This window comes from Tetranychus urticae, chromosome 1 (genome assembly GCF_039701765.1).
Source record: "Tetranychus urticae isolate SD_2017Ah chromosome 1, NJAU_TeUrti_SD_1.0, whole genome shotgun sequence".
Classification (NCBI taxonomy): Eukaryota; Metazoa; Arthropoda; class Arachnida; order Trombidiformes; family Tetranychidae; genus Tetranychus; species Tetranychus urticae.
Genome location: NC_142958.1, coordinates 15220386 through 15236300, shown reverse-complemented (window position 1 = coordinate 15236300; position 15915 = coordinate 15220386). Strand labels below are relative to the sequence as shown.

Genomic DNA, 15915 nt, shown 5'->3' with positions numbered 1-15915 from the left:
ACCCTCCTTTGGTGCTTTAAGATGATGAGATCATGTTAATGATGATGATAATGATGGGGATAAGGATAATGATAATGGAAGTGAAAAATAGAGAATAAAAAATGAAAATTGTTTGCAGACAAAATACCCTTTCAAAGAGCAACTTTGATGCTGCAAGAGCTGTTGAATCAGGTTGATGGATTTGTCAGTTTCGGCTTGACCAATTTTGGATGTTTTGTAAAATGAACAAAGCTGTGAGCCTAAAAACGGAAATGAAATTCATGACAAAATAATGATGAAGATGTGGTTGGTGAAGGTCAAAAGACAAACACAAATGTGCATGTTGTGTGACGTAAAAAGTACCCCTACTATAGTCAAAATTTGATCCTATAAGAGTGACTTTGTTAGGTTGAAAGATTCATGAGTTTCGGCTTGATCGAGCTTACCTTTGACGAGTGAAAAAATACTATGATAAAAAATGATGATGAAGATGGCCAGCTAAAAGTGACTAACTATTGAGGGGAAAAAAATATGAACAGTTTGGTTTCACTTTTCTCTGTCTACAGAGATGAAGATATGATGATAAGTGAGCTTCCTTGTAATGATGATAATACATTTATATTGAAAGTGTTGCTGGTTTTCTTGGAGTGAGCTCAGTTGAAATGTTTATAGTAAAAGTAGTATTCAGTGAGAGTTTATCATTGAACATGCTGAGTCTATTCTGTCTGTTTAGTTTCACTCCATCATCATCATGATCATCATCCAAATTATCACCAAAAGCAAGCTCTAATTGAATGCGAAACATCAACAAGCAAAGAACAACATTTGTTTTTCCTCTCTTCTTCTCTTTTCTTCTCCGTCTTTCCTCTTCTCTCCAATGTTCAATTGTCTAGATAATTGTGATTAACTTCAATTGTTTTTGCAAATAATGTACCAACTAAACCGCACAACAACCAACAAAGTGTTTCTTTACGTTTAAATGTTCCTCTGAAAAAAACAAAACACAACCTCAACCAACATTAGCATAACAAAAGGATATTTTTTAAGACCAAATCAACAGTTAAATGTAAGTTAACCTTTCAACCAATTTTCACTCCAATCAAAGCACAGATTGAAAATTGAAGTAAAAGTGAAATCTAAAGAAAAATGAAAACTCAATATTCACATTAAACCTAAATGTAACCCAAAATTGGCCATCAAAGTGAATCATTTATAGCTTCAATTATCATTTTATGAGTGACTTTTGAATAGAAGGAGAAAAACGATGAAATTGAAAAATGGAATGAAAATGTTGACGAAATTTTTCTCATGTCTTCACCGCAAGGGATGAGGAAACAATGGATGATGAAAATGATGCCAAATGAAAATCAATTGTATTCCATAGAAACTCATCTACATTGCTCTTTATGTTTCTCATCATCATCAAGATATTAGTTTTGCTTTTATACGCCATTTTGGTGAGACAAAAATACGATAAGAGTTTACTGGAAAAATAAAGATGATCATCTCATGAAGCAAGGCTAGCAAAAACAAGTTGAAACCATTGCATGGAAAAGGCTTGGAACAAGGTTAAGACAAGTTTAAAGGTTCGTTGGGTTCGTTGCGATACTTCTGCTTCTCTTGTTCAACAATTTGATGGATAAAAAAGTAGCAAGTAAAGAATGGAAAAGATTTTTGTCTTTACTTTTGTGTTCATCTTTTTTTTCCTGTGCTTCCCTTTTCCCTTAAAGACACATTTTTACATCAATAAATATCTAAATGTCTAAATGTAACTTTGATATGAAGGAATGAGAAGGAAGAAGAAAAAATGGTTTCAAGAATGAAAAACAAGAAATATAATGGAAAAGTTGAATTGATACAAATTGATGCAATTTCATGAGACATGGTAAAGATGATGAAGATTATCTGAGAGGAAAGAAAAGGTAAAAAAATTAAATTTTTCCTTCTCTTCTCTGCCTCTCAATATTGAATCGATTTAAATGGTTCACTTGACATTAATTTCAATATCATATTAGCATTGTTATTATCATCATATTTCACTGCCAGTAATTACAGGTTGTACTTAGATGCATAATCAGGGTTAAATGAGATAAACTTGAGTTATTACCTTGAATCAAGTTGAATAACCTTCTTTCAGTAAGATGAGTTTTCCTTGAATTCACTTTCAATTTACCTTTTTTTAAGCATTGTTATTAATAGCTGTCGTTGCAGGTAAAAGTGAGTTGGAGTCAAAGTTGATCAGTCAATATTAAATTGGTCCAATGTTTGCTTTTGACAGTTTTAATGTTAATCATGTTTTTGTTCATTCTTGATCAATCATTCAAGTTTTTCATCTTTTCTTCTTAACTTTCAATGGGTGGATTCAACTGATTAATCATGAGTTGTTGAAGTTATCAACTAATGCCTAGTCTTACATGGCTCGTAATTATTATCATTTCATCGTTTAAAGTGTGATTAAAATGGACTGATTGATTTAGCCAGCAAAAATTCATTTATCAGGTTATCATGATGATGAAGCACTCCCAGTTTGGTAACGATGTTTAATCATGGAAAAGATTAATTTTTTAAAAAACAATTCTTGACGTGATAACTTTTTTTCACCAACCATTTGATATTCAATGTGTGTTTAGAGATTAACTCAAGTTTGGTTATAAATACTTTTGCTCTGGGAGGGAAAGGGAATGGATAATGAATGGTTATCATTTCTGTCCTGTTAATTGTTAATCTATACATTAATGATGTAGAACCAAAGAATTTGGACGAGAAAATCTAACGACTTGCAAGATTAGTTCAATGTCAGACAGCAAATCTAGTGAAAGTCATCAAGACATGTAGAATGTAGAAAATGTAAAATTTTTTTATTTGGTGAAAAAATATTTTGTGAAAGAAAAATTCATTAGTGAAAATGCAGCTTCATTCAAAATTGTTCCTCACTAGTATTACCTACTCGGATAATCAAAGTACACGAAGCACAGTTTATTGTTATGAGGTGAGTTTAGAAGCTTATCAAATCTCAACTTATTATTATAGTAAAATTATGCAAATGTTTCTTTCTAAATCAAATTACGAAGATTCCTCCAAAATCAAGTGTGAGTTTTGCCAGGGAAAAAACAATAATTTTAATGCGTAATACAAATAAGAACAAAATTTTCATCTTTTGAATATTTTGAATAGTTTTCTATTCATCGTCATGAACATTATATTTCAATTTATGAGCAATTTAGGTATGTGCCTCGGCTGAGTTGAAAAGGCTTTCATGTGTTGCGAGAGATTCATTAATAACGCTCTTCATATCAACAGCTATAGCGTGGCAAGATTGTAGAGTACGCTTAATCTAATTTGATCACGATTAAATGACTTTGAGCGTTTAAAAGCATACTGCGGGCAAACGAATGCGTTTATTTGTCAAGTTTATTTGCATTTTAAAATAAAATGGTACAAAATCATAGAATATTTTCCTTATGGTAACCTGTGCGGAAGTATTTCTAGACTAATTGATTGAATTGATTTAACATATTTATCTTTAATGTTTTGAACTTTTTTTCGGAAATACATTGTCTGGGATTAGAGGCTTTCTCTAATATAAGTTAATCCTTTCTCAGAAGCGGAATCGACTTTGTACTCAAGATTTTTCATGAGGCTCTTAAAATATGGAATTTCAAATTTTTTCACTTCTTTTTTTATCTTATTGATTAATTCCTGGGTATTTTGGGCCACGAATCCGCCAACATAGACTTAAGACTGTAGATGACTCCAAAATCTCCCGATAGGTCTAAGTTGAGGCACATTGGGGGATTAGAAGCCTTTGGTACGACCTTGATTTCAAGTTCATTTAACGCGCGCAAAGTTTTTGCTGAATAATGGGAAGTTGCTAAATCTGGCCAGAATATTATCTTTTTGTTTTCATGTTTCTCATCAATGAATCGCGATAATCGCTTTTTTATGCACTCTTTAATATAGAGATCAGATTCAAGGCCCCCTTTGAAACATGAAAATAGATTTGAGAGATTCTGTTAGCCGAAATTGCCGCCCAAACGAGTAATTTCCTAGTAAATTCAGATTTGAATCTAAATTTTATTTCATCTGAAACAGATTCTTCATTAGTTGATGAGTAGAATCGGCCACTATGAAAATCATGACCATTCAAATCAAAATATGTTTCATCGTCCATATTCACCATACGATGATTCAATTCATTTTTCAATCGAGGCAATCTTTCATTGCTGACATCCTCTTGTTTTTTTGAAACTTTCGGAACTTTTTTGCGTAATTTGACCTTAATATCCAATTTTTGCAATATTCTTTTTGCAGTATGGTCGTCTAGATTTAATTTCCGACCAATAGCTCGATACCCAGGGAAGATCTTGTTATAAGTAATTTTTAGCCCTTGATTACGCGATTTCGATGTTAATTTGATTTGAGGTTGACCTGCACGATACTATGTAAAATTTTCAATATCATTGGTCAAATAATTGTAATATTTATAAGATGTAGCCTTAGGAACACCAGTGTAGACATGAGACTTTTTAATCCCCAAAATTTATGATTTTGTTTGTTTATTTGACCATGAAGAACTGGGCTATTCCGCTAACTTTTACGGCGGTCTGCAGAAATAACTTCAGAACTGTTCATGCTACAGATCTCAGATTCATAGCATCAGCTTCCACAGATTGAACAACCATAAGTTTGAGCGCTCAAAGTCAACAACAAAAACTTACAAGAAACTAAAAAAATTATTAAAAATAAAAACACTTATATTATCAGGATAACAACGACCAGAAAACATACGAAACGTGGATTGGTAGGTTTTACCCACTTGATTACCTTTGAAACTGAATATTTTACTGACAAAGATAGGGATGAGCCCTGCAGCAATTGTAGCAATAGCGATTGTAATCCGTCTGATTCTGTAAATTCGTCAGCAACGATAAAGTCGAACGAATCGTCCAGGAGAGAAAAAGAAAACTGATTATAAGGCAAACTAGGATTAAACACTTTAAGATTAGCACAAAGTATGTTAATAAAGGTTATCTTTCCACAGTCTGGAGGCCCCTGTAGATATAACTGAGGCCTCTTGTAGTGTCACCAGCCTGTGTCGTTCCATCCATGCCACCAACTAAGTGTGTTGTTGACCCATACACTGAATCCATTATATACCCACTCGGGTAATCGGATAGGATTTATCTTCTCGATAAATTCGTCACTTTTCACTTCTGAATATAATCTCTCAAGAAATCGATATTGTTGCCATTTGTTCACAACAAAAGGATCGTTTAACTTAAATTTACTAGTCTTTCTAATCCACTGTGTTGTTTTATAATAATTTTAGAAATGGCTCTCGGGTCTGTGAATGAAGTATACCACTATCGTTTTTAAAGCAGTAAATTGAGAAGTTTCTGTAAGATGATTTCTGATCGAATTTAACATGAATTGTTTCAGTGTACAGAAATTTCTCAATCAACTATGTTTTGATGGCATCTGTTAATTGTTCACCATCAACCTTTTCAGGTAATCTAAATGTAAAATGAATATGCTTACCTATTGCTGAGTTTTCCTCACCAATACGATATACAGCTTCGTTAATTTCAGGGAACAAAGACTTAATTATCTCGTTGTAGATATCACTCTCAGTAATATTAAACCTGTCGCTATGCTGAATAGTGACTAAATAAACTGTACCCTTATTCGGAGGAGCCATTTCTCTTTATGTTAGCGTATCTGTAACCTCTTAGGATTGTGGTTACAGATGGATACACGTGGCTCATTGGTTTGTGCGTTAAACCCTCGACCGGCCATTTATAAACTTCGTTAAAATCTCTTGAGAGTCATTCCTTGTAACCCGCTAAAGTAATAAACCTCACTCAATCTTTAAAAAGATAAAGTAGTTGACTTATTTTCTGTGAAACTCTGATTGTGCATCACAATATTTAAAATTGCAGAATGATTTTCATAATAGTTCTCTTAGCTTAGGGGCACTTAGGTAATTTCTGGGACAGGGTTAGTTATTCGATTACTGAGACATACTTGATTTTTGGGACAAAATAAAACAAAGAAATATAACAAGCATGAAATTTATTGATCAAATGCAGTGAAATTTAGCTATTATTGAATGTGTGTATTTACGTATATCTATAATGACCTGGACGAGGCCGGGGATTCCTGCCGCGGAATTCCAACGGCCTTGTTCAGCTCTGCATCTATGTAAGCTATGTATAGTTGTTGCTCAACAATAGAGTTTTGAGTGACTCGATAATTTCGTTTTTTGAGAGATCTGGTCCTCCTGTTGTCTAGTTATTTCCAATAACTCCTCGGCATCGCTAATAAGACTTTCTGCTTCACCAGTGACTTCAGAATAGTTTCCCTGCATCTCGGCGAGTTCAGTCTATAAGTTTAAAATCTCACTTTTTTCAATAACAGCTTGGTTGGCAAACATTTTATTCTCCTGTTTTAAATAACGTTTTTTTCTCCTTGATCAAAAGTTCCTTTGCCTTGGTGTCTACCAATGTTTAACCTAACGCTTTTATAGAAGCGATTGCTCTTGCAATATGAGCAGGTTGATTTTCTCCAATATATCGCTCAACGCTGAATCTGTTGGTTTTAAAGATCAAAGGCTTGTCTGTAAGAAGTTGAGGAGTAATTTCTTATTCAGATTTTTGAGTGAAATGCATGATTTCCATTTAATTTTCCTGCGCCCAACATGAAGAGTAAAATTTAGCTGAGTAAAGATATTTTAAAGTGTTTAGTGGATAGCTCAATGATAAATAGAAGAAATTTCATTTTTTCAGAATCGTTGCAAATCAAACATGTTTCAAAACGGTTAAATAATCATGTTTATCATGCAAGTTATCAATAAGCTCTGGATTAAATTGCTCAAGTCCGCGATTCAGTCGAGTACATGAACAATTGTCAATAAGCGCAATTGTCAAAAGAAACTTGTGTTTCCAACAACTTTTATGGTCATCATGAACCAAAATTTACTGTTGCTATGAACTTGTGAATCACCAGCAATAGACATGATAAGCATGATTAATATGTTCCTAATAATCTTCAAAATCATAGCTCTAGACCATAAATCCATATTTATTTCAGAGATAAAATAATTTGCTCGGTATAATCGTTCCAGAATTGTTAGATTTTCCTTTGGCAGACATTTTTAAGAGTGAAACATTTCCTCATTTCAATTTAATCTTTGATTCATTTCAAGATTGAGTTTTGCAAGATTCAATTTTCATATCGTTTGTTTGACCAAGTTGATGACATTTTGAAATTGCGTCTTTCTCTTGGTTTCCATTTTTTGCTCAAAACTATTCAACTCATCATAAAAGTGTCCATGATGGCTCGGATAAAATGTTAGACCTTATGCAATGGAAAGTATCAAAAATTTCTTTCTTTCCATGGTTTCAGATTTAATCAGGAAAAGAGGTGAAAAGGTTAAAGAAAGATTCCATTGAGAATATCATATCGATATTATTTGAATTTTTTTCATCTGGTTCTGCTTCTTTTCTCATTCCCAGACACAATCTATTGAAGCATAATATTGACGCAATAAAGTAAAAGTGATGATAATGATAATGAGCAAGATATTAATGAAAATGAGTTTGATGAGCCAAATGCAAGTGTTAAATGGGAATAACCAAGAAATGTGTAATCCAGTTCATGGAATGGCTGGGAGTGAGAATGAACGCTTCAGGGTAAACCAAGTTCTTTATGCCTTTGAGCATCCATTATAATCTATATTACTGTATTATTACTTGTAAGACTCTTTAATCATTAACATGTTATTACTTATTACCAACCAAATTCCGTGGAAAAAGACAAAAAAATATTGAGTCTCTTATTCTTGATTGTCTTTACATGACCCAATATCAGTCAGATAAAGGAACAGTAACTGTTGATATTGGTAAATTGGGTGAAATAGAAAAGGTGAAAAAACAATTTTTCATGGCAAATAGTGAAAATTTTGTTCCAATTTTCGGTTGAATATTTTTCTTTTTGATTTGTTTCTTCTGAACTCAAAGGTAGAAAAAAATATTTTGTTGAAATTGAATAGTTTATTTCATGATTATTATACCATTTGGAGAGTGGAAAAGCTTGGAATTGAAAATGAAATTCCCAAACGAATTGATTGAAAAATGTTTATTTCAAGCCAACATTTGTTTTCTGTCAATTATTTCTTTATCATTTTAAACAGAATCATGATAATGACAGAGCAAAAAGAAAAGGTTCAAGATGAGCAAATTTATCTGTTCCAACATTATGATGAATAGCGAGAAGAAAAAGATAAATTATCATTTAATGATTCAGAAATTTGATCTTCATCAATATTTTAGTGGCGAAAATAGAAAAAAAGCAAATTCTGAAAATTGATGAAATAATGAAAAGAATATGAATTTTCAAGTTGAAACTAAAAATGGCAACACAAAGTTTCGTTAAAAATTGATTGAATCGATAAAGAAAATTTTGAAATTCCTTGTTTTTCGTTGGTTCAATATTTTTCACTCCCAGCAGATAGAAACAAGTTTTTCACTTTAAAATGAATAACTCATGTTTCTAAACAATTATCACATGCAATATGTAAAAGTGTGATGAGTTTGTTTCTAGATTTTTTTCCCTTCTCTCATCATATTCAGGCGATTTAATTGTGCTATCGATTATTTAATAGATTATTCCCAGTTGAATATTATCGCTAATGATTTCGATGATGATATAAAAGGAATATAAAGATTTTCGGTTAAAAAAGGTTAAAGGAATAATCTGAAAATTTTGTGATTCTTTTTTTTGCTTCTTTCAACGATTTACAGTGATTCCATTGAAGAGCAAATCTTTTCCTTTTCTCATTCATTTTCCTTTCTATCTTGAATTTCCTTGAGGGAATTAAATTGACCAAGAATAATTGATCATCAACACGATTCAGATAATACATTTACCATATTATTTTTACCATGGTTCATGTTCAACATTTAATAGGAAGAAGAAGGATAAAAGAAAAGAATGGGGAGAAAATATAATACAATATTGAGATGAAGTCAATGCAATAACCTATCATTTGTGAAGTTGATGGTTAATTATCTGAGATGATAACATACTCCAAATAAGAAATGAAATAAATACATTTGAGTGGTAATAACTCAATTTTGCTGCTAATTTACTAACAGCTTCAAGTAACATTTGTTTTCAGCTATTGAAATTTGTCAACTTTGCCATTTTTGTCAAATTAAATACTCTTGGCTTTACCACTAAATTAATTCAACTTTACGGTTACAATCCAAGGCAGATGGATACTGTAATAATATATAATAATCAAATGTAAATTCACCTTAAATTCAGTTTTATTCCAATAAATATGATGATTGATGAGAAGAGTAAATATTAGTTGATTATATGAATAAGTGTCCAAGTCAATAGTGATTACATCGGGAAGCTCATTAATAAGCGATAACAAGTTTGTTGGACCTTTTCGATAGGTTAAATGTGATAGATTTTGTGTGGAGTTACTTTGATTTTACAGAAGTTAAAGACATCTAACGCTATCCACTCAAAAGCGGCGAGTGGTGTCTTTAAATGCATGAAATAATTTTCAAGTTCGACGAGATTGGACGTATTGCAGAAACTTGACTTTCGCGTCAAGTGTAGGGATTTTGTAGGAACATTAATTGGAGTCCATTAGTGCAATTAAAAAGTTTATAAACTTATTTAGGGAAGTCAAACGGATGTTTCTGTGCAAGAGGTCACTTCAATTCACGCACAAGTTATTTCTTTTGAAGAAGATAATAGAGAATGAGCTGAACTCAGAATTATGTGATTTTTTGTTATGATAACATTAGATGTGCTAATGTTCTGAGACGAATTATTAGTTCGAAAGTTTTTCATGTTATTCTATGCGTTAGTTTTGAATAGAAACTGAAAGCTTTCAAGGGATAGTATTTTGATGGAATAACTCAGTACTTTATATCATGGATAACTTTTGAGCCACTAACAAATTCAGCGAAAAATGCATTTACGATGATTTCACTAGTTTCGAATTTCGAACAGTTTGACTATTTTTTCACGCGCGCTGGATATTTGATATAGGGTATGAAAAAAAACGCTGTATTCTGTAGGAAGACTCAGAACACAGAGCTTTTATATAGCAGATTTATATACTGCTGAATAGGTTAGGTCCACAGTTAGGTTATTCGTTATATTCATGAATGGAAGATAGTAAGCTACAGATCTCAGGCTGGGCTTGAACTCGGATTATATCGGTGATGAGCAAGCATGCAGTTGAATGGCTATCAAGCCTGAGACAAATAAAAGTGAGTTGAAATGGTGGTAGATGAAAAGGCTCCTTGAAAGCGTCATCTGTTGCTTATCATCAACACCATTTTCTTGTTTGACCACTTTTGCTTTCCATACTGTAATTGGTTACACTTAGTAAAACTTAGTAAATCCATAATCAAACAAATTAAAGTTTAATGGCAGTAATGGCAGTAAGTGCCATCATTCGAATCGCAAGCTTCAACTCCTTGTAATAATTCGTGTTGATTATTATTCTGATCCAGACTTCTTGCAAGCGGGATATCCTGTATCTACATTCATAAGATTGATTTGCCACAGAAGCTAGTTCTACTAATGGCGAGAAGAGAGAAAAATCCTAGACAACCAGAAAGATTGAAATCTAGAGACAAAATGACTTATTTGTGACCGTGAGATATCTTGATGATACTGGGTGGTGGCAGTTAATGATGAACACTTTGCTTGTAGTCAGCTGTCTTATGATGTCGGATTTGCATAGCCACGCATGCTCAGTATTAATTTTTTGTTTTAAGCTATTGATAAATACGCTATTGCCAAGCCTGATTCAAATATACAACTACTAGGTCAGACGAGCGCCCATGGAAAGCGTGGCGTTGGTGATATACTACCGGCGTTGGTGGTGATATGTTTTTCAGTTTTGAGCTATATCAATATATATACTTGGCATAACTATGAATCCAAAAAGTACATCCAGCAATTTTGAATGACCTTCAAATGACCTCTGTAGGTCATAGGTTGAAATCTCGAAAAATGACGTCCAATGACCTTTCAAAGTGAGTGAATTAAAGATACTTACAAAAAAACATTCATATCAAGTTAAAGTCATCTCGCAAAGCGGTTCGTCTGTAACCGTGTTTAAAACAAGCAAGCAGTGAATTTCAAAATAGCATAGTTGTTTAAATCTGCATCAGAAGATCATATTTAGAAGTCAATATACGACTTGATTGATGGATGTAGTTATTCTGTTAGCGAAAATTCATTGTAGAAATGTTTTGAACGATTTTGCAGCTCTAAACTTTTTTCATCCGATTTCTTTGATAACTGGAAGTAGAAAATAAGTTTCATTTTTGTGTATCATTGTATTAGAACTAGTTGAACTCAATGAATATCTGCATAATTTTCCGAAGATTATACCATGAAATGCATTGGCAACTCAAGAAGAGAAATTAATGGAAAATATATTCACTTCTTTATTTAAATTCCTCGAACCCTTTCTCACTTTTTGTTTCTCATTCTTGCTCATTTTCCAATTCCCATTCCCATTATTCTTCCCTCATTTCAATGGATTTTCATCGGATTATCAAAAGATGATATATCTTAAGCAAATGAAACAAAAACAGAGAGCTATTCACAATCCTTGCGAATCCAAAGAAAAGCTATTTCACTTTCGAAATGTAAATTAAAATCTCCATCCAACTCGCACACCCAACTCATACAATTTAGTTTCATCGAGTTGCTTATAAATTGCATCTTCATTCCTACTCATTACCTCTTCAGTATCAGATCAAAGTAAAACTCAATTTGACGTGAAAAGACGTTGATTTCAATTACAATCTGTGCAATTAGTGTTTTTATCAATTGATTGGCAATTAATTTTATTTCTTATTTTCAACAGGTAATCAATGTGAATCATGTTTCTCACTCACCATAAAATTTATAATGTGTTACACTTGAATGTTTTCCCGTGAAATGATATGGATCCACTTCAACATGGATTTAAAGTGATTTGCATCAATTAAATTGGAAACTTGAATTGTGCCAAAGAGTCAAATTGAGCTTTGTTTATCCTTCATCACATCCAAAGTGGATCAAGATGCAGTTAATCAGCAGCTATTCAAATATCAGTGTTGATATTGAGACTCCAATTTATGACAATTTAACATCAAATCTAATCTGTTTCAAAGAGCATGGAAGTAAGTAAATATGAAAGCGTTTAAATGTTGACAAAAAAAGGTTCAGTTGTGTCAACTGTTGTGATGATAAAATGAAGGATGAAAATGAAATCAACTCACAAGTTTACATTTGACATAAAAAGGATTAGACTTTTCATTTGCTCTTTTTTCCTGCTTTTGTTTTTATTGCCATTGTTTTATCATTATGTTTGCTCAGATTATTCATCGTGCTGGTTTGAAGAGGAATTACAGTCAAACATTATTCCTCGTCCCTATGAATGGATTTTTATAACTCTTCATACTCTAGTCTTTATCATTGGATTAACTGGGAATGCGTTGATTTGCCTTTTTGTCTACCGTAATCGCCACCTACGAAATGTTACAAATTACTTTATCGTTAACCTTGCTGTTGCCGATTTCCTGGTTATATTGATTTGCTTGCCACCCACAGTTTTATGGGATATAACCAACACCTGGTTCTTTGGTGACCTCATGTGCAAACTAGTCGTCTATTTCCAGGTAATTCAATTCAATCATTTACTATTGTAACTGTTGACTAGTTTCATCACTGTTACAATCATATTACAATCTTTGATTTTATGCTCACTTTTGTTTTGGTAAAAAGGGAAAAATTTTATTTCTACTTTTTGCAAACATTAGCACTTCTGGACTAAAATCTTAGTGCGGTCGAAGAATACGAACATTTTATCGATACAATAGTTTTACTGAGTCAATGAAGAGTTGGACCTTTGGAGATTGACGAAGATTCAATTTATCTTAGGGATGAGAATGATAGATTGATAACCAGAAAAGTTTTATTGTACTAAACTGGCACTACCGGAAGGTGTATTTTACTCAAAAGAGCCATGAAACTTTTATCATTTTTTATCGAAAATCATGGTCAAAGACTGAGTTTCCGAATCTCGAAATTTCCAATGACAGCTAATTAATCAGTACTATTCATGTTACGTTGCCTCAAAATTTTAGCTGCTTGGCAACACAAACACGGAAAAGATTGTAAAATGAAAAGAGATGAAAGTACAATATGATAAGGACAAGTACAGTATTAATGACATCATGTATTTCATGAGGATCGCCAAATCCAATTCAAGTTGATTTCTCATTTATAGTTAAATCTCAAGCAATCAATAGTTAAAGAATGGAATTGAATTGATTCAAACAGATATTCTGTATATGAAAGATCGATTGAAGTGACAACCAGAAGTGATGTACTCATTAGTGAACTAATATTGCTAATATAAAGTTTTCGTGCAACACTCAACTCGAATCTTTTTTTTCGATTATTCATTTTTTCATTTTCCAAAACAATATTTTACTTCTTTTTCTTGTCCGGATTAAATCAGTCTTCAATTGAAATGGTTGATAACTAGTGATTAAATAGCGTACATTGTTTTAGCTGGGAATGAGCATACTTTCCGATTGAGCATTCAACAAGTCGTGAAATGAGGTTAAATGAAAGAACTAATAAGCTCATCAATTGTCATGGCTTTTCAAAGCTCTCTTGAACAAAAGACGAGATTAAAGGTTAAAAAGTTCTGAACAAAAGGTAAATAGAGGAAACAAAAACAGATTGGCATTGTTGAATCAGTTTCACTCTGTGATGCATGAAAATTAAATAATTAAAAGGCATTACAAGATTAGTATTAATGCCATTAAAAGAGAGTAAAAATCAGTTTCCCCGAAGATTCAGGTAACAACACCTTTCCAATTGTTTAATAAAAAGCGTATTTTTTCATTTCCATGGAAAAGCTACTCAACTCATTTACCCTGAAGGTAAATTGATTTTACTCGATGTTGCGCTTTACTTACAAGTAAAGTGAAGATTGAAAAAAATCGAAGATGAAAATAATGATATTTTATGATTGTGTTTATATTACATGTTGCTGATAACATTTTCTTGATGATAACAATTTATTATTATTATTTGTTAACTTGGATGGGAAACATATAAATGATGATATAAACGATTCTTGTTTTTCCTTAAAGAATAAATAACGGAATTTCATATTCAATTGATGAACCGGAATTGGTTCTTGAATGTTGCTCAGTTATGATTAACTTTATTATCTGAATAAAAATGTCAACTTATTTAATATTTATCTTTCCATTGAACTTCAAGTGTAAATATTAATTTTAATGAAAGAAATGAAAAGAATGGCAAAAAAGCAAAAAGCAAATTTTTTCCCATTTCTTTTTTACTTCATGAGAAGCCAAGTTTCCTGACAAATTCAGAAGAATCATGAGCTACAATGGAAGAAAAGCTGAACAAAAGTGGACACAAAAAGAGAAGAATCTGAATTTCTTTCTATACTTCAGTTCATCTCAGAATTCAACTTGAACTTCAGTCTTTTATTATCAAGATGAAGCTGACTTTGAATACAATTGAGGTCAGATAAAGTTGTTGGCGTCTCAGTTTGACTCTAATTTCATCTCGATTCTCATCTGTTTTTGTCTCAATCATGAAATTGGAATGAAAGACGAGATTTTTCTTATTAGGGAAAGAAAATTTTTATTCACTTCTTTTTTTGCCAACACCATGAATCTCATTTCATTTGATAACAAGCCGAATTGAATATTATTGTTGGTAAAATTTGTTACAGCTTAAAATTATGGTTGATCATATTTCATTTCATGATAATAAGAGAAGATGGTAAAAGAAGGGAAAAAAAGTTTTTTTCTTTCTATTCTCAAAGTAAACCAATTTTGCATTTTTGTTGAACCCAAAAGTTTCGACGATAAACAAAATTTTCACTTTACAATTCAAATGTGAAGCAAAATTTTCATCTCAACCACTCAGCCTTACTGTTGATTCAATCTTGAAGATTGAAGGAAAATTCAGAGAACAGTAACAATCGTTTAATACAGATAAACGCTCGTTTAGAGGAAGAAAGAACTGTCAATCAGGAAAGAAAAAGTTGATTCGCTGAACAAATTATTCGTGTTCTTTTAAATCTTAACAATTTAAATGAAATTCAATCTTCAATTCAGTGGATAATAATAGTCATGAAATTCATGATTTCGTAATATACAGCGTGACAGATGTGAGAATTTTGAACAAAGTCCTATTTTTCGTAGCAAAGTAGCCCCTAGTGGGATATATAATTGGAAACGAAAGTAAACATAAGTAGTATATGAAAGTCATACTCTGGGCCAACTTGTTCACTCTGGGCCAAACTTGTCCACTCTGGGCCATACGCTAGTTAAAGCCTATATGCTATAATAAGCTACATATATTTGATTAATTATATCCACGTTAGCTTTTTAACTCTAAGCTAACTAAAATCATTAACAATACGCTCCAATATATCAGTTTAAATGAAAAGAACAAAGATGAAATAGTTGCCATGAATGAACGGATACACCGTCTTAAGCTATGGCTTAATCAAACTCAAAAAGAAGTGATGGATCTAGGAATCGAATTAGAGGACCGGATTGAGGAGGTGGAGATCCTATCAACAGAAAACAAACAATTAGCCTCCAAACTAACAAGAGCTATCAAGAAAAAGAAAGAAATAGAGGAAGAAAAGAACAACCTGGACACATACCTTGAGTATGTGCATCAACGTATGAAAAAGTTAGTTGGCTTTCCTCAAAAGGAATTTATTAAACACTATATGCAAGCCATCGAAAGAAAACAGGAAAACGAGCAGTAATTTTTGTTAAAATTATTTTTTTCATGTAATTTGAAGTAACTTTCATTATTCATTTCAGTTTCAAAATAATAAAA

At 32.2% G+C, this 15915-nt stretch overlaps 1 protein-coding gene across 2 annotated transcripts in view; it reads left to right on the top strand.

The window, feature by feature from the left end:
• Window positions 1-720: 720 nt before the first annotated feature.
• LOC107367756 (orexin/Hypocretin receptor type 1) overlaps window positions 721-15915 on the top strand; it is a 36400-nt gene continuing 21205 nt past the window's right edge. For both annotated transcript variants that reach the window (XM_015935511.3, XM_015935510.3), the window contains exons 1-3: window positions 721-1045; window positions 11891-12188; window positions 12385-12686. In XM_015935511.3, coding sequence (XP_015790997.1) covers window positions 12089-12188; window positions 12385-12686 — 402 coding nt within the window. In that variant the 5' untranslated portion in view covers window positions 721-1045; window positions 11891-12088. The remainder of the gene's footprint in view (window positions 1046-11890; window positions 12189-12384; window positions 12687-15915) is intronic.